The sequence below is a fragment of the Ciconia boyciana genome, chromosome 3 (assembly GCF_034638445.1).
Source record: "Ciconia boyciana chromosome 3, ASM3463844v1, whole genome shotgun sequence".
NCBI lineage: Eukaryota > Metazoa > Chordata > Aves > Ciconiiformes > Ciconiidae > Ciconia > Ciconia boyciana.
In genome coordinates this window covers 26,517,526-26,537,998 of record NC_132936.1, presented here as the reverse complement: position 1 = coordinate 26,537,998, position 20,473 = coordinate 26,517,526, and the positions used below count along the sequence as shown (strand labels likewise).

Sequence of the window (20,473 nt, the reverse complement as noted above, 5' to 3'; positions counted from 1 at the left end):
GAAAGTATGATCATGCTGTAATACCTTTTAGTATTAGGAACAAAATACTTTAGGGACAAAAAGAACACAGAGTGAAAGTCATTCTTCATAAATATTTGCACAGACAATGAAGGCATTTCATGCATTTATTTTCATGTTATATTAATGAAATATTTGTTTTTTATTCAAGTAGATTATTCCCAATTAAGGGGAGAATTTTTTCCTTCTGCTAGAAAGTCTAAATTATAAAAGCATAACAAACAGTTTCCTCTAAATGAGATATAGTCAGACATGAGAATAAGTTGGTAAGCTTTCGTTTAGTGCACAAGTGGCATTAAATGAACCATCTCCTGCATATAATTTAGTTTAAAGTATGTATTTACTATTTTAAGAGTTAGCATTTAAACCTTTAGTATTTTATTACACAATTTTAGGTTGAATATTTTCCAATAAATCACAGCTCACTTTCAGCTAGTATTCATTTATGATGTTACTTTCACCTTTTGTTTGCTGACAGGAAAATGAGATAAGAGAAAAATCTTAGCTGGAGGTCTGGACAGGCAGACACGCTCCATGGGGCATGTAAGAAGCTAATAGCATAGAGACATCTCAAGCATTCCCATATACATTCCCCAAAGATTTTTTTCCCTCCCTTGAGAAACAACACATAGTCCATAGGGACTTCCTGCCCAAGGAAAAGAAAAAGAAAAAGAAAAAAAAGGCAATTTAAAAAGTCTCTTTTCCAGACACAATTGCTTTTTTCTTCTGCAGTGTACTAATTGTTTCCAAAAGTTACAAGCTACTAAAATTGATAACTGACTTTCAGAAAACATAGAAAAAATATATTATTTTATTAAAAGCTAATTTAAAATAGCTTAAGGTCTGATTGATGGGGATTGATTCAATGCCCTTAAAAATGTGTTCCCTTAGGTCTGTCAAGATAAATGGATTTGGAAGGGATAGTGATTCTTCCATTTTTATTCTAACTTTAAGCAGTAGCAACACTGATAGACTGTGAAAACAAGTATGAAAAGCCACTTTAAAGGGAACAAAACTGTCTGTAAAGTTGAAATTTTTACTTCATAAATTTTGTCTTCATAACACCAACACATTGCAGTGATGTGGAAATATAAATATAAGCACACATGGGGAGCCTGGCAATATTGTGCTCCATTCATTACATACATGCACATTAAGCAGCACGTGTGGCATATATACGTAGGTAAAATGCTTCATTTTGCCTATATGAACTGCTGTGATGAAATTGTTGTGTTCACGTATTTAATGACACTGTTTTCTTCTTTTTATAAAGACGACCTTACATTTCACTGTTATCCATGTTCAATAGGATCCAAGAAGATAGTCTCATCCCAAGAAAACTTTCCTAGTATGCAGACTTCAATTATACTACAGATAAACAATTTATATATTTAGTATTTTAATTGAAAGTAATGTCTGTCAAAATAGTCTTTGATTTGTATTTTACTGTCATTTATGTATTTTCTGTCATTATATACAAAAATGTACCTGTAAATCAGAAATTTAAGCATTCTGTGGCATGTATGGATGACCTTTGACAACGTGACAGTTGCATATTGGCACAGAGTTTGAAAAAAATGTTTCAAATTATGGACTAAATTCTACTTCAGATGACTCATGAAGAAACCAGACATGGCCACAATCCAAAGAACACTGCCACTCTGAAACAAGGGCAGGCAACTAAGACCAAGCATTACTGGGTTAAAGATAACTCAAGACATCTGGAGTATGAGAAGTAGGAAGGTCTCATCTGTACTCTGAAAAAGTATTCAGAAAAAGAACTGATGAGACTCATCAGTGGTTTTCTTATTTTGCCCTGTCACTAGAACTAAGCAAAATTGATTACGGATGCTTAAGTTCATTTTCCATCTTGCTCACTTGTGTGTATAAACTAAAACTCTTGGGGAACAAAGAGTCAGGATGATGACCACAGGTATTGGAAGGGCTGATTAAGTTCCTTTGGTTTAAATTCACAAAGATAAGTTTTGAATAAAGCATAGGACATTTTTAGTAGGGATGCAAGAACAGTAACTCAGAAAGCTTTTCACAGCTTAATATATGTCAAACACTGTAGCTTCGATGCATATTTAAAAAATGCCTAGCTGTACATGTTGTATTTTCTGTTGCTACGTTTTCAACTGGATCTACCTCACTTTTGGAAATACAAAACAAAAATTAGAGGAAAAACACTACAGATATGTCACTAAAGACAGCACAAGCACTGTTCTCCTCTATCCTTCCAGTTGCAGGGAATGATGAGGGAAGAAACAGGAAGAGCCAGCAGGTCAATACCTGGCTCTGAGACTGGTGTCACCAGCAGAATTTTGGATTTTTTGATCATGGGTCAGTCTACATGACACCAGGCCTGCTGGTGACAGACGGGGTACACCTGTCTCAAAGGGGGAAAAGGACCTTTGCACAGGAGTTAGCAGGGCTCATTGAAAGAGCTTTAAACTAGATTTGAAGGGGGAAAGGGGTAAAACCAGGCTCACTAGAGATAAGCCTGGGGGCAGCATGCCAATGTTTGAGGGACGGTGTGCTAGCAAGGTCCTTTTGTCTGCCGTCTCAGTGGAGGTTAGGGGATGGAGATCCATGTGGCAGTAAAGATGCAAGGGTTATGGATGTGTTAGAAACCACAGAAGCGCCTGAGAATGGTCACATAGGAATTAGGGTTTATCCCCCCCAAAAGGTGGCGGGATCAATAGCCCAACTGAAGTGCAGAATGGGCAACAAACAGGAGGAGCTGGAAGCCATTGTGCAGCAGGAAAACTATGATATAGTTGCCATCACATGGTGGGATGACTCGCACAACTGGAGTGCTGCAATGGATGGCTATAAACTCTTCAGAAGAGACAGGCAAGGAAGGAGAGGCAGTGGGGTAGCCCTGTATGTTAGGGAGTGTTTTGACTGTCTAGAGCTTAATGATGGTGATGATAGGGTTGAGTGTTTATGGGTAAGAATCAGGGGAAAGGCCAACAAGGCAGATATCATGGTGGGAATCTGTTACAGACCATGCAACCAGGATGAAAAGGCAGACGAAATATTCTATAAGCAGCTGGGAGAAGTCTCACAGTCACTAGCCCTTGTTCTCATGGGGGACTTCAACTTACCAGATGTCTGCTAGAAATACAGTACAGCACAGAGGAAACAGTCTAGGAGGTTCCTGCAGTGTGTGGCTGATAACTTCCTGACACAGCTGGTGAGTGAGCAAACTAGGGAAGGTGCCCCGCTGGACCTCTTGTTTGTGAACAGAGGACTTGTGGGAGATGTGATGGCTGGAGGCTGTCTTGGGCAGAGTGATCATGAAATGATAGGGTTTTCGATTCTTGGAGAAGTAAGGAGGGGGGTCAGCAGAACTGCTACCTTGGACTTCCAGAGGGCAGACTTTGGCCTGTTTAGGAGCCTGGTTGACAGAGTCCCTTGGGAAGCAGTCCTGAAGGGCAAAGGAGTCCAGGAAGGCTGGACGTTCTCCAAGAAGGAAATCTTAAAGGTGCAGGAGCAGGCTGTCCCCTTGTGCCAAAAGACGAGCCAGGAGGGAAGACGACCAGCCTGGCTGAACAGAGAGCTTTGGCTGGAACTCAGGAAAAAAAGGAGAGTTTATGACCTTTGGAAGAAGGGGCAGGCAACTCAGGAGCACTACAAGGATGTCGTGAGGTTATGCAGGGACAAAATTAGAAGGGCCAAAGCCCAACTAGAACTTAATCTGGCTACTGTCATAAAAGACAATAAAAAATGTTTCTATAAATACATTAGCAACAAAAGGAAGGCTAAGGAGAATCTCCATCCTTTATTGGATGCGGGGGGAAACACAGTGACAATGGATGAGGAAAAGGCTGAGGTACTTAATGCCTTCTTTGCCTCAGTCTTTAATAGTAACACCAGTTGTTCTCTGGGTACCCAGCCCCCTGAGCTGGAAGACAGGGACAGGGAGCAGAACAAAGCCCCCATAATCCAGGGGGAAATGGTTAGTGACGTGCTACACCACTAGACACACGCAAGTCTATGGGGCTGGATGGGATCCACCCAAGGGTACTGAGGGAGCTGGCAGAAGTGCTCACCAAGCCACTTTCAATCCTTTATCAGCAGTCCTGGCTAACTGGGGAGGTCCCAGTTGACTGGAAGTTAGCAAATGTGACACCCATCTACAAGAAGGGCCAGAAGGAGGATCTGAGGAACTACAGGCCTGTCAGCCTGACCTCAGTGCCGGGGAAGGTTATGGAGCAGCTCATCTTGAGTGCCATCACGTGGCATGTACAGGACAGCCAGGTGATCAGGCCCAGTCAGCATGGGTTTATGGAAGGCAGGTCCTGCTTGACCAACCTGATCTCCTTCTATGACAAGGTGACTCACTTAGTGGATGAGGGAAAGGCTGTGGATGTTGTCTACCTAGACTTCAGTAAAGCCTTTGACACAGTTCCCCACAGCATTCTCCTGGAGAAACTGGCTGCTCATGGCTTGGACGGGCGTCCTCTTCTCTGGGTAAAGAACTGGCTGGATGGCCAGGCCCAAAGAGTGGTGGTGAATGGAGTTAAATCCAGTTGGCAGCCGGTCACAAGCGGTGTTCCCCAGGGCTCTGTGTTGGGGCCAGTTCTGTTTCATATCTTTATCAATGATCTGGACGAGAGGATCAAGTGCACCCTCAGTAAGTTTGCAGATGACACCAAGCTGGGCAGGAGTGTTGATCTGCTTGAGGGTAGGAAGGCTCTACAGAGGGATCTGGACAGGCTGGATCGATGGGCTGAGGTCAATTGTATGAGGTTCAACAAGGCTAAGTGCCGGGTCCTGTACTTGGGTCACAACAACCCCATGCAACGCTACAGGCTTGGGGAAGAGTGGCTGGAAAGCTGCCCAGCAGAGAAGGACCTGGGGGTGTTGGTCGGCAGCTGGATGAATATGAGCTGGCAGTGTGCCCAGGTGGCCAAGAAGGCCAATAGCATCCTGGCTTGTATCAGGAACAGTACGGTCAGCAGGGAAGTGATCGTGTCCCTGTACTCGGCACTGGTGATGCCGCACCTCGAATACTGTGTTCAGTTTTGGGCTCCTCTCTACAAGAGAGACATTGAGGTGTGTCCAAAGAAGAGCAACGAAGCTGGTGAAGGGTCTAGAGCAGAAGTCTTATGAGGAGCGGCTGAGGGAACTGGGGTTGTTTAGCCTGGAGAAAAGGAGGCTGAGGGGAGACCTTATCGCTCTCTACAGCTACCTGGAAGGAGGTTGTAGTGAGGTGGGTGTCAGTCTCTTCTCCCAAGTAAGAAGCCATAGGACAAGAGGAGATGGCCTCAAGTTGTGCCAGGGGAGGTTTGGATTGGATATTAGGAAAAATTTCTTCACTGAAAGGGTTCTCAAGCATTGGAACAGGCTGCCCAGGGAAGAGGTTGAGTCACCATCCCTGGAGGTATTTAAAAGATGTGTAGATGTGATGCTTAGGGACATGGTTTAGTGATGGACTTGGCAGTGCTAGGTTAACAGTTGGACTTGATCTTAAAGGTATTTTCCAACCTAAATGACTCTATGATTCTGTGATTATCCCTGCAATTTTCTCTGTATCTACATTAGATGACTAAGCATGTAGTATGTGTTGTAATACAACCTGTTCAATAATTCTGCAAGTTATTTTGAAGTATTCTGTAAATTAGTTACTAAGCACAATCAAGGTCTGAATAGAAATAGCTGTTTCTCATGGAAACCTTATGCATATTCTTTGGTTTTCCCCCTTGAAAATATGAAGAAAGCTAGTTTTAGTTAAATTATTCCATATTTATCAGACCGCTGCTGCCAAGAATATGAAGGATCTAAAACTTCAAATTAATGGCAGGAGAACAATCAGTTGTCACTGCAATCAGAGGAAGATAATGACCCTCATATGCACCGATATCCTTAGGAGAATATTAGGCAAAGTCTGTATTTCCAACTCTAGCATATAATTTTAAATTGTGTTACTTCTTAAAATAACTTTTCTACACTATCAACAGCCACAGTTATCTTAGTAACAGTTTTGACATCTAGGAGAGATCCACAATCCACAAACTTGACAGGAAATTGTTCCTTGTTTTCTTTTAGGTTAGTGCCTCCAGGCTTAGTCAAAAGTCCAACAATAAATGTGAGAGCCGGTGCAAGGAAGGGAGCAGGAATATGTGGCTGGGGCATGGAAGTGTACGACCTCTCCATTTGGCCAGCAATCAGCTGTTAGATAGAATGGACAACCCAAATGCAGCTGAGCTTCATACCGTATATCACACATAGCAGATGCTGAGTTTATGGGGCTAATAACATTTTTAATGCAATGAATCTCCTGATCTAAATACAGGGCTATAGAGATATGACTGCAGATAAACTTTGACGTCTTTGTTATTTCTCCTAGCAGGTACAGTTTTAGAATGGATGCTTTATTGTAATAAAGATTATCTTCGGATTTCAGTAGACAAGTTGTGAGAAAGCCTAAAAACAGTGCTTTTGGAATTTTCTCAAACTTATAGATGAATTCCCTGAAAGTGGTAAATTGCTTAGTCTAGTAATCCATATTTGATTCAGGGAAAAAAGATCTTGATAGATTCTGATGATCTTAGGGGTGGATCCAAAGGATCATACAGCTCCAGCCATCTACCTACTTCTTCTAGGGGACGCAGCACTATGTAGAAACTCATGATTAACATTACCCCTCTCTCTGAAAAGAAATGTTACAGTTGACAGAATTGGGTTATAAACATTATGAATGTCACCAAAGTTTATTTGGAAAGACTGCTCCAATAACTGACAAATTATATGAAATGAAACTAGCAGCCAGTACTATTTGTACCATTTCTATGGGGTAGCATTTGGCAAAGAAGGGTTGTATGTATTCATATAGCTATAAATGCTGCCAAGAACATGACTGTTTAATTAGTATAGACTAACCATTTGGCAGCAAAGAACAAAAGCAAGACCTCATTTATAACTTTAAATGAAAAATGGTAAGCTAAAGTTTCTACAAAATGAACAAATAAGTTATTGATTCTTTGGAAAATTGTTCTGTAATATGGACACAAACTATAGAACAGCAATCAGGAGGGTTCTTCATTTAAATAAGTATTGGCAACCCTTCATAAAGGATGAATACTGTCTGTGCCATGGTTAGAAAACAAATTTCTTTTAATGCATACTCTATGTGTTGTCTTTTCTTTCTTGCCAATTTAAAGCTTGCTTAAAAAAAAGACAATCTTGGCTATAAAAGCAATGTTTTGGAATGTGCTCCAATATGATTGATCTGTCCTTGTTCTTTTGGCAACTTAGCTAAATTATTTTCGTCACATTTTATGATTTTATATGATTTGAAGTAATAAAGCATGACAGCCCCAAATTGATGACCTCAGAGAATTTTGTCTCTCTAAAAATGCATCACCATAACTATATTACAAATCTTAATTGTGAAATTTTTTTTAAAATTTTCCCAGCTGTTTTTGCAATTTAAGCATACTTTAAGAGACACTCTTTTTCCCATCTGTGCTTTCATTTTTATATTTACTTTCTTCAAGAATACATGCCAGCCAGTCTTACACAAAAAGCAGAATGTTTCATGAAAAAATCCCACAAAGAATCACTGAAATGCTATCAACTAACTACTCCTTCTTTCAAATCTGAATGTATTAATATCTCTTTCCCTCTCCCCTGCAATTTCCTTAAGATAAGATTCATTAATTGACTTACTCCCTCAAAAGCAGAATTTCTAAAAGAAGATGCATCACTAATAGTCAGCTATTAGGTTTTGACAATTACTTTGTCCAAAATAACCATCATGTAATCAAGGTTAACATACATCAACACAAGTCTTATCCACCAGCTATTAATTCAATTAAAAAGAGATTAAAAATTATCTTCCCATAACTAGCCATGTGGCAAAGGAGAAATCTGGCAAATAATCCCTGCTGCACTTTCCAAATTTGAGCAAAATATTGGAGAAGACAGACATGCTGTACAAACCAAACTGCCAAGCTTCCGAACTCATGGATGGGGACTGAAACATTTAATCCCTGTGCCCTTCCCTCTTGTAAATGCCTCAAGCCATTCTCCCCCCTTCAGAAATTCTGAGTGTGCTACTGCTTATGAAGGAAGGAGACTCCTTGACAGGAGCTGACGAATAGTACTCTGCAAAAAAGTGTGACACAAAGAACTGCAGTCTTGCAAAATGGCTGCTAATCCTCAGTGTTGTCAATAAAGCTCAGCCTTGGCTGCCTTAACTGGAGCCTGTATTGAAAAAGATCTTCCACCCCCACCTCTCAGGGAAACCCAGGAGCCTTGCTTTCCGAGAGTATGCAATGGGAACATGTTCTCCTCTCGCTAAGGTCAGTGAGAGATGATGGGCATTTTGGATGAAAGTAATTCTTTTATTCATCTTTGAAGAAAGGTGAAAGTAAGCACCTGCCACTAAAAAAATCATGAACTGTAGTTGTAAAAAGTCCTACTTTCTACAGTTTTGCATTGTATGATGAAGAGAGAGGGGAATATAAGCAAAGAGGGATGAGTGCGTTTCTTGGTTCAGGTCAGGAAAAGAGATTTTTATGACGTGTACAAGCAGAGAATGCACAAAAGTGGGAGAAGATTACTGAATACGAAGGAAAGAACAGAAGGGATTTATGTAATCATGCTTTGTAGGATTTTTAGGAAAAAAAACCCACAAGAAGCTCCAAAGCCACTTAACAGGTCAATATAATTTTGATGCTTCATGTTGCTCTAAATTAGAATAAATGAGCCAGATCATGAAACTGGCTTTAAATCTTAAAATAAACCCCTTTTGTTGTTCATATTTCATGCTTTCAAGTGAGCACAAATACTATATTCCCTAAGTTACTTATTTAATATTTTAAAGTTGAAAAACAGATGTGAAGACAAACTGTTAAACTGGAGTCAAGAGAATACTTCAATGATTTAGAATACATGGCATGAATGAGATATTATTTGGAAGAGGTTAGATACTTGGAGATAGGCCTATACTTACAGATATTCAAATAAGATAAATTATGAAAATGCAGATCTGTGTGTCCAAGCAAAACTGCTTTCTGAGGTTGGCAGCACAGTGGCAAGGGGTATGAAAATCTGGCAACCAGAACCACCAGATGCCTTAAATTGTAATCACAGGTTTTGTGTACTGTAATCAGAGCAACCTGACAGCTGTGTGTTTTAACTGGGCAATTGTCTAAGCCTACCATAAAATGTTTACTTTACCTTTAAGCCCAGAATTAACTCATTTACTGGTAGTGTGTTTTGGAATAACTCGGTGATAACATTTTCAAAGAAGTCATGCAGTTCTGTAATCCTATTTGCAGAGATTATTTTGCTCAGATTCTCATTCTGATCTCTCTCTAGTGAACAAGGAACCAACCTTGAAGAGTGAGGTTTAATATCCACAATTATTTTATGAAAGAATCAAAGCTCTTGATCAATCTTTCTTTGTTCATCTATTAATTACCTCCTTTTTTTTTGTGGGCCTTTTTTCTAAATTAAAAGAGACGCAATCTTGTCAATGCTTTCTTATATGGTAGCTCTCTGATACCTGAGGTGTCTCACTCATTTTGTTCTCTGTATGTCCTTCTTTTTTTCCAGTGTCCCTTCTAACTGCAGATGTGCATTGAGCCTGCCAGGCAAGGCCATATCCTTGATCTTTATAAAGGCATTACAATACTTGACTGTGGTACTGAGGGAAATAAAATGCATTCTGGAGATCTCCCTTAATTTTCTTTTAACAGAGGTGCATTTGAGCAAAGGTCTTTTCCAAGTTGTCTATAATGATGTCCAGTTCTCCAGCTTCAGTTGCTAAAGTTAATTTGGACTCATATAAATTCTTTAATCCCCAGATGTCTAGCCTTTTCAGAGGGACACATACTAATTGTTGTTCTTGGTCTTCATGAAGCAGCATCTAACTTTAGTGAAAAATTACTTATTTTTCTCTACATAAAAGCATTCAGAATTTTGCACATCTCCTTGGACTATGGTGCAATTAAATATCATCTTGCACTGCTTTTTATATTATATTGTCACTATACTCCAACATCTCATAGCCTAATCATCAAGGACCAAAGATGTCTTACCATTACTTATTTTTATCTACACAGAAGCCTTCAGAATTTTGCACATCTCCTTTGACTATGGTGCACTAAATACCATCTCTCATTACTCTTTAAATTAAATGATCACTATGCTCTGACATCTCATAGCCTAATCAACAAGGACCAAAGATGTCTTATCATTACTACACAGTTAAAAGCCACCGATCTTACTTCAACAGAAAAGAAGCAGCTGACTTAAAAGATATCACTAAAGTTTTAAAAATTTCCAACATGTTTGGTCAAATTAGGTTTGTCTCTGGGTGGGGAAGCTTTTGAAAATGAGGAAGATCCAGGAGCTAACGGTAACACTTAAGAACTGATCCTGTGAATAGGGAAGAACTCTAATTGCCAGAGTGTGATGGCAATTGAAGATATCCATGTTAAATTATCATGCCAAAACCCAGTTGATTGTATGCTCACTTTTAGTATTCAAAAAGGTTATTAAGCAAAGAACACCTAAAGGCTACCTAAAGGCTACTTTAAAATCCTTGTGGTACATCTGGGAAGTAAGTACACTTATGCAGCAGTATAGCAGATGTGGGTCAAAGCTTGTGCCAGATCTGAAATCTCTGTTGTGCATTGCAGTTCACCAGCTGCAAGGGGAGAATGGAGCGAACACACAAATACTGCTTTGAAAGTTTGGTCACACTGGACGAAAAGAAATAATGCTTAATTCAAACTAAGAATATACTTCCAGCTTTAGAGGTTTTAACTTTTTACTACACCCTATTTTCTTCATTTGTTACTTCTACAAAACAACTGTGAAGCCAGAAATAAAAAATCCAGTCCTTGCTCAAGTAATATTTAAGGGGGAAACATTCCAAGCTGATAGATCTGGCAATTGATTTTTAGCTGGTCAGAAGTGGAATGGCTATATTGGAACAGTGGTTTGGTAGAATATTAAATCATAAGCTGCTTTTTCCTCACAGCTATGGAAAATAGCCATACAATAATGTTCAAAGCTCCTCCTCACTACAAGCCATTATTCATATCAAGTTAATATTCTCAAAATAACGTTTTTAAAAAAATCAAGATATCAACCTGTTTTACCATTTTCCTTAGATTAGGAATTGGTGGTGTTTTATAATTTGTGCTTAATGACACTAGCTATTTGTTACTAGCTAGCATCCTCTTTGTAGGTACAGCATGAAGCTCAAAAATTATTATGGTTCTCTTGCTAGAACAATGTTGGAGTACAGCAGAAGTTTGATTCTAGAAATTTCTAGAAATTTCCCCAGTCAACGAAATAAAAAGAAACCACGTGGCCGGGATTTTTAACAGAGAGTTCAAACATAAGCAATGACTCATGAAAGAAACATGAAATATTTACGAAGTTATTGAGAAAATCATATTAAAGAAGCATGGAGAAAAATAAGACTGCTTTTGGATAATCCAGACATGTGGAAAGAAAGACTTCATAAAAGGTTAACTGAATTTTCTCCTTGCTACTAATTTTCTCGTTGCTTTCCTTGAAAGCAGTGTATTCTCTTATAAAACGGCTACCAAAAAAAAGCCTTATTATTGTAGACATAGAAATTACTTTGGAATCAAGTATTTAAACCAGTTTTTGCATTCCTAAGTATTAAGTATTTTAAGTATTTATAGGTTTTCCTACTGTTTCATGTCTTTATTCGAAATTCTCTCTGATAAAAACGTGCACATAACAGTGTTAAAAGACATCTGACCTCTTCTCTGACTTCTAGCCATGTGATGAAAAATGCTTTTGAAAATATTTAAGTCTAGATACAGGAAGATGACTAAACTCCTAAGCTTTTGTCTTCTAAAAAATTCCCATCGCTGCCAAAGCTGGTGAAGCTCCTCTGATGGTTACAATGGTGGGAGCACTAAGGCAGAAAAGCTTCCAAGCGCCCGCAAGCGTTCTCACTGCTGCGCCTTCTACCTACCTCCTAAAAAAATCTCTGTTCCTGCCTTTAGAAAATGGGTGGCCACACATTCCTTGTCATATTTGCCCTTCCTCTCACAGAGCTTAACATTGGGAAACTTCACATAAATGCATAACAGACAAGGAACAAATTTGTTTAGCAAGGCAGCCAGCAAACTTACTGCACTACCCCCCCCCCACCCCTCCCCAACATTTAAAGAATGCAACTATCTTCTCTCTTTCCTTTCCCATGTAGCTTGAGAATTACATCCAAGACAGTATGAAGAAAGAAATGGTAGAGATCCAGCAAACTGCAGTGCAGAACCAGACTGCAGTAATGATTGAAATAGGCACAAACTTACTAAATCAAACAGCTGAACAGACCCGCAAATTAACAGATGTTGAAGCACAAGTAAGTAATGAATTTCAACCTAAAAATGCTTGTGTCCCAAACACCTACAACTATACATTTAACACAGTTTAGTGTTACACTATTCAGTTCAACAAGTAGAAGTCAATTGTTACAATCAACAGCTCTACCCAGCTTAAGGAAACATTAGTATTTGGTAATACATAGTTCCCTCTCAAGCTCACTGTTGTCACTTGAAAGACTTCCATTACAGCAGGATTTGAAGTATGTCCAGCAAGACAATTGTTACATTCACCTTTAAAGATAATGTACTTTAAAATACTAGGGTATATCCAAGCATCAATTGGGTACTAGTATGCTTTTATACAACCCTTGTTGTGTATCTCTGTGTATTATTCACCTCTCACCACCAGATCTTACCTAAGGGAGAGTTCCTTCAAACTTTGCCTTTGTTCCACTTACCAGGCTAATTGCTTTTTTATTGCTTTTTTACATTTAATTGGTTTTTTTTGTATTTTTTAAAATGTTTTATCAATAAAAATGCATCTTTTTAATTAATGTTTTCACAGATAGTAGAACTGGGATAACAGTTCATTTCCAGCACAATGCACTGTAGTATTGTTATTTATCAGAAGGATAAATAAACCAGAGATGAATCACGAAAAAAGGAATTAGAAGGAGGCTACTAGAAAAGTATATTCACACAGAAGTAAACTTGCCTACTGTACATATTATTCTCTAAATGATTTCAAACAAAAAAATGTAATGGCTTTAATTATTATGTTAATTGAAAAGCATTAACTACAACAAGACATTCTGTGAAGTAGAATGCAAATTTTAATATGTTCTAAGGACAAGTCCAATCCATGTAGAAAGGTTTGTATTTGTAGTTTTGCTAACATGGTAGGAAAATTCAGATATATAACTCCCAAAAGAAAGAATGAATATAGTATGTAGCACATAACATTTTATATAATGTAAATAGCATGCAAACCCCCAAATCCTTGTTAGACATTTTACTATCTGTATAATTCATCCAATGATTCAATTACATTTTTTAACCTCAAACAAGCCTTTGTGAACTCTTTGATAAACTGAGAGTTCATAACTCACAAGCGTGCTGAATTCAACTTTCTGATTGTATTATTCAGGAGCCCAGTATTTTGCACATGTTGAGAGAATGTATTTATTCATTCACAGTAATGTCTTTATGGAAATTATTCAATTATTTTCTACTTAGAGGAAGAAAATCATCACTGTAACTTTACTTCTCTGCTTGAAATTACTGGTGACTGGGTTAAGGGCTTAATTAACAACATAAGGAAATTAACCAAACAATTGCTCTCTCAAGGACACTTACTTTTGGCAGTAGTTTTCAATTACACTTAAGTGTGAAATCATGTCCTGAATGACTGTTTAACATGAAGGACATGAGTAATCAATTCTTCCTGCCAACGAAAGCCAAATTCTGCTGAATTAAAAAAAGCTGTTCTAAAACAATGAGAAAATATTTCTAGAAAACATGCCTCAAGTAATGCAATCCGATACAAACCAAAAAGTATCTTCCATGTTTCCTAATATCTGCATTTCTTCATTTAAAGATGCAAATAAATTTAGACAGTAAACAATATATATAGAAAAGGTAACATTAAGATGCAAGGAATGAGTTGACAGAAGTGTGGTCACATGCTAAACACTTAAAAATATAATTTGGAATTAAGGAAAATAGCTAAAAGGGAACTACCTAGTGATTTCAGGACTGGGCCAAGAGTTCAACCAGTGAGAGATACGCAAAATACTTTCTTTCTACACTAGATTGAGAAAACAACTCAGCTTAAATTATTCTCTGAACAACCACCATAATAGTTCCAGTAATGAAATAAGAATATCGTAACAGAGGGGAAAGTATGACAGCAAAACTAAAGTACACAGTAACTCTCAGCCATTGATCAGAAACGTAGCATACTACTGAAACATTCCCAATGATACACAGTAGTGTAACAACCAAATTAGTGCAACTCTGTGTATTCTTCATTCTATGAACATTTGTGCCCAAATTAAGTGTTCAAAAGTATTTTTTTAATTATAGGTTTAAGTAGAGATTTGCATGATTTCACAACATAAAGAAATTACAGTCTATTTAAAAGAAGTATCTTGATTTTCAAATATTTTTATAAATTTTATTTAGGTATTAAACCAGACAACCAGACTTGAACTTCAGCTTTTGGAACACTCTCTTTCAACAAACAAACTAGAAAGACAGATTTCAGATCAAACCAACGAGATAACTAAATTACAAGAAAAAAACAGGTAAGTTTGCCTATCGACCCAATAAAATGCTATTCCCTAAAGTGCCTTTCTAATGGTTTTAGAAACAAACATACTCAAGTAGGAAGATAAGGCCTTGTACAGAAGCTCCCCACACCCAGCTGTGCTCATTACAAAGGTCATATATTATTTAAGGCCTAAACAATCATGCAGGTTTATTCTTCTTGTGTTCTGTTTATATATGATTCTTCACTATTGAAAGTTCTCCTTTATATGAGGAACTTAAGGTTAAAACTGAAATAGTTCTCAGTACTTCAGTTGTAGCCAATTCATATTCTTCTTTAGACTTATCCAGATGAAGTTATGGATTATGTAGCTGACTCAAACTAACCCAGTGCAACCACATCTCTAAAATTTTATTTCCATGTAGTACACAGCTATCCTAAAACACAATCAGGTCATTGCCACAATTTTTTTCTAATCTGATCAGAAAAGTCAGATACTGCTCATATTCAATGTTCCTTACTAGTCAATCTTTTGAAATTCAGACCAATAATCAATTATTACTCCTGTCCATTTCTGTACTCAGAAATGAGTACAGAACATTTGGACAACTTTCTGTTGTCCAAAGGCTCATACCTTTTTTCAGCTAGTTTCATTTTCATATCACCAGGGTCTTATTTTACTTTTGGCAATAAATAGTTTACAGAGAAATCTAAAAGCAGCAATAACAGTAAGTTTTCTCCTTCAAAGCCATGTTTTTCAATGAGAACCATATGTGCAAAGTGCTTTTTATTTTAAAAGAATTAGCTAAAAAAAACCCAGGAGACATGTTTTGACATTTTTGTTCACTACTCTGCTACATTTATATATGCTACCTAAAGGTTTTATCTACCAGCTTAGTAAAAACAAGCATCCTTATCAAATGGAAAGCAAAATAAATACTGAATTTTAAAATGTCACCTTTTTTGTGTTGAACTCAGCAGACTTTAGACTAGTCTTGTAAAACCCACGTAAACACAAAAGCATTGTTTCTCACCTAACAAAAGACAATCTGATATCGACTTAATCGGCTTGAACCATAATTATAAGGTTCAGGATTTTTTTCAATAACAGTAATGGATTTTAGGTGAACTTCTCCCTTCTGGCCATGCATCTTTTAACATCAGCTTTCTCTGAGTCTGCATCAGAACAATTACCAATGAAATAATTTTCCAGCCAGTCACCTACTCGCACCAGCTCCAGAACTGGAGATGGGTAACACATCTTCAAGAAACTAATTGCAGGTTTCTCTGTCTTAATGCCATAACATTCATTTCTGTTAAGAATATATTTTATTATGACACAGGACATTTGAAAAGTTCCTAGAATCATCTTTGAATGAGTTTCATCTTTTAATGGATAAAAACATGAAATCCTTCACTATTATGCCTAAACTCTGAGAGAATGGTATTCAAGACGCTTCATATTCATATTCATAATGGTTACTTTGGGTCTACATCCATTTTATCCTCCCTGTACTTCTAGCACTACTATCCTTTTTTCAGGACCAAACGATATCTTTCCTTTCATAGTGTTTAATTATCAAACACCCAATTGTTACACTTAAAAGCCTGTGATACAGACTACAATGTTGTTTATTAATGTACTAATTAATTATATAATAAATTAAAGCATATATATCAAACTAAACTCAGCTTTCATTAGCTTTCTACTGCATGCATGGCATCACAGAATTAAGTTGAGTACTTATGCAGAAAAACTTCTGCAACAGCCTTGATTCTCGACATCAGCTCAAAATTGTTTCTGAGGAGTCTAACTGTAATCTTTTATTTAGCTTTCTAGAAAAAAGAGTTCTTGAGATGGAAGACAAGCACACACTTCAGCTGAAGTCAATAAAAGATGAAAAAGATCAGCTTCAAGTCCTAGTAGCCAGACAGAATTCTATTATAGAAGAACTAGAAAAACAGTTAGTTACAGCTACAGTAAACAACTCAGTTCTGCAAAAACAGCAACATGATCTGATGGAGACTGTTCATAACTTGCTTACTATGATATCTACACCAAACTGTAAGTAAAAGCAGACATGTTTATATCATTTGAGTGACATTCCCTAATTTGTGTACATTATTACCTATAAGTCTTACAACCAGTTTCCCCACACTTTGGCTTCTCAAAAAGTATATATTTTTTTCCTTAAATTCTGCATCTGAGTTAACTAACTTATTTTTTAGGGGCAGGGGAGGGGAACAACCACAACATTTATGTGGTTTCTTTTCAACATTTTGCTCATCTTCTGTGGTTTATATTGGTTTGCCTGCCCACTTCTCCAGTGGTTCAACAAAATACAGAGATGCCAAACATCATTCATCTCACATGGCATTCATTCATCTGGCAATACACACTCCCTTGACCATATATCTAGGTTAGACTGCATGATGTAGGCCTGTAGCTTTTCTTCCTGGCTCACTAAGGTTGCTTCTGCCACTTTTCATTGCTCTACGCACATAGAGTTGATCAGAGAAAGAACAAATTATTGTTCTTTGGCTATTAAAGGCAAAGGAAGCAGCACTGGCCCAGTTCTTAGCACCTATGCATGCCCCAAACAACAGAAAGCACCAGCCCAGGGCAGCAGGTAGTCCCAAAAGTCCTCCACTCTTTCACTGAAGCTTCCCTATTAATCCTAAAAATCCCTCAGCCTAGCAAATTTTATAGGCAATAACCTCACCCCTAAATGCCTGACAGCCCTGCAACAAATCATAGCCACTGAGCATAGCTTCCAAATTTATGCAGATTCACATGCTCCGTAAAAAACCCACACAAATCATAAGCTGAAGCTTAAACAGGATTTAAACAAATGAACAAATTCCTTACCTTGAATTTCATGTCTGATACAGAACTTTGACAAATTAAGAAGGTATAGCTGTTCTATATAAAAGAGTAAAGAATGTGGCATTTTTGCCTGTAAAGTTCTCAGGGCCGGAAATACACAAGCATATAGAACCTCTAAAAAAGGATTTAAAATTAAATACTAGGAAAATTTTAAAATAGTTGTCATTACAAGTTAAAAGACAGTCTAGATAGACTATGCTACACTACTGTAAGTTGGATCACAAAAAAGGAAAAGGGTGTTTGGAAGTTCTCGCTTTCAGTAGTGTCCTAAATAATAATGATGTTGTAGGTTTTTCTAAACAAAGTAAATCCCAAGTTTTTTGTTTTAATAACTGACACTATCCCCTTAAATACCATTACCAAGGCTCTACATGTTCCTGCTGATGTTATCTGCTATGCTAGTGCACAAATAAGTAAACAAGTCAAAGTCATGTTGGCTGTGACACTGTTAAACCCAGAGTGGAAAAAATAATGAATGTTTGCCAAAAAGACAAAATTAGCAGGGAAAGCTTCTAAGACAGTATACAAACAATAGAGTGTGGAAAAGCAATTAAAACACTGAACGTGTTATTTTTATATTTAAGGCAAAGCATGTAAACTGGTAAATAACGCATAAGCAAGGTAAAAAGAACATAAGCAACTGTAATATAAGCATATATTTTTATGGCACCTAAAACTTTGTACTAACTGGCTGTGCTTGTTAGATTAAATTAAAAGGGAAAATACACAGAACCAACCCCAAAATGGTCAAATATGAAATATCAGTCAGCAGGCGAAATGCCAGGAAATTCCAACCTCCATAGTTAATAAAGAACTGAACAAAAAGATGAGCCTTAGATTGTTCTGTAAAACAAGGCAGCCTAGGCATATTAAAATGTATTTTTTACAGAAATGAATCCCAGAAGGGATGTTTCCTTAGTGGGTTGGGCTGAGCTACCAAGCTTCAGCTTGGTACATACAAAGTTGTCCTGCTCAGCACAGACACAAAAATGTAGCTAAAACTTTGTAAGAGTAGTTATTCCAGTCAGCTGTATTATAAAAGATTTAATAACTCGTGTTAGATTTCACAATTTTAGAGTACTGGCCAAAGGTCATTATTAATATAATCACTTGCTGGTTAGATATGTTTTTAATAGTAGTTAATGCACGTAGAGGTCGTAATGCATGTGAGTCCAGCAAAGGCAATGAATGGAAGCAGAAACTGTTTAACTGAATGAGATGCTATACCCTAAGTTTTCTTATTCAATATTAATAAGTGTCATCACTTTTCAACATATCAAACAACCATGCTCATATCAGAATAACATGTCTAAATAATATAAAGTAACAACACACATCATTAATACCTTGATCTGTCATTTCTTTCAGGACCAGGCATATTTTTTGGAACTGCAAAGCTTTAAGCTGATTACATCATTAATTACTTCTTAGTAACTTTTATTCATCTCCTCTTAATGCCTTCAATTTCTATTGTATTTTTAGCAGCTAAGAACAACTTCATAGCTAAAGAGGAGCAAATCAGCTTCAAAGACTGTGCTGAAGCTTTCAAATCTGGACTGACAACCAGTGGAATCTACACTTTAACAGTTCCAAACACTGCACAAGAACAGAAGGTGGGATGGCTATCAAGTACTACCTAGGCATAGTGTGTGTTAAAAAGTTATTTGATCTGGTAAATATGCTATTTTAAAGGCTAGTTAATAGTGAAGTTTATTACTTACCATGTTTTTTTATGACCATTTCATCACTTGTAGATCTGAGTATCTCACAGGAAGAAGAAAGTCCTTCAGGTGAAATCTTGGCTCAGTTGAAATGAATGAGCATTTTGTTGTTCACTTCAGCATGCCAGAATTTCATTCTTTGTTTCCACGTAATTAATGCAATTAAAGCAATATAGTACTGTAATTTCTTTATAAAATCTCTAACTCCAACACAATTGCTCTGCATGATCAGCAATCTCCTGTCTCCCCCAAGTTCTTAGTTCCTTTCATATGCCCAAGTCCCTTCAGGTGGCAAAAGGAGGTAAAATCAGGGGCATGGAAGAATACTCATGGATGTGTACTCATGTGAGCAATCTACTAGTACTGAACTCATGTATGGGTTCCAGTTCTTTGTTACGCAGAGTTTTAAGGGCATTTGCATAGCAATTAGATTAGCAATTAGATCAGCACAACTGACACTGGATAACAGAGAGGACTTTCCTGGAAAATACTTCTCTGATTTAACTAAAAGGGGGGAGTTTGCAGTGGTTTCACTAGATCAGTTTAAATTCCTCTATGGATATTTTTTCCCCTATTTGTTTAACTGAAACGAACTTCAATATCAATTTCAGTTAAAGCAATACACCATACCTCTATAGAAGGGACCTTGAGCTAGAAATGGCACTGAGTGGATGAAATACTGGATGCCTGACAGAGATGCTCCATCTACTGAAGTAAATAAAATGATAAAGCTTCAGATAGTATAATTCAGTTGAAACAATTCATAAAATCTGAAAGGGAGAAAAGTCCCTGGTGGATTGTGAGGATAAAGAACCAAAAACTGCAGTGAGCATTCTGAGGAGTGGGGCTCAAATGGTGAACATTTGTTTCCAACTTTTCAGACACAGCAGGCTGAGGAGGCTAAGGGACATTTGAATATAAACAAAAATGCTTAATATAATTCTTAGACAAACACTAAATAATTTTCTAATGTTTTTACTCTACAATTTCATACTGTAGACATTTCCTTACAAAAACGGAAGTATTTTATGGAATTTCTAAGGCTCTACTTTATTATATCAGAAATACTTGGGAAAAAAAACCTTACAGAAAATGTACAAAAGCAGAGAAAAATGAGGGCTCATGTGGAAAAGCACTTGTAAAACTCTGACAGAGAAAGCATTTTTTTTTCCCAAGTTTTGATAGCAAAGGTTTAGAAATTAAGTTCACCAATGACTAGTCCTTGAAGTGCCAGAACTTCATCTAG

General features: G+C 37.3%; 2 protein-coding genes across 7 annotated transcripts in view; one reads left to right on the top strand and one right to left on the bottom strand.

The window, feature by feature from the left end:
* The window catches only part of MCPH1 (microcephalin 1), a 136,880-nt gene that overhangs the window by 49,286 nt on the left and 67,121 nt on the right, over window positions 1–20,473 (bottom strand). The window lies entirely within an intron of this gene.
* Window positions 1–20,473, top strand: part of ANGPT2 (angiopoietin 2) — a 48,206-nt gene that overhangs the window by 14,067 nt on the left and 13,666 nt on the right. Inside the window, exons 2-5 of one of the 2 annotated variants that reach the window (XM_072857800.1) lie at window positions 12,233–12,388; window positions 14,535–14,656; window positions 16,452–16,684; window positions 18,989–19,119. In XM_072857800.1, the coding sequence (XP_072713901.1) occupies window positions 12,233–12,388; window positions 14,535–14,656; window positions 16,452–16,684; window positions 18,989–19,119 (642 nt within the window). The remainder of the gene's footprint in view (window positions 1–12,232; window positions 12,389–14,534; window positions 14,657–16,451; window positions 16,685–18,988; window positions 19,120–20,473) is intronic. The other variant, XM_072857801.1, reaches the window with a different exon arrangement.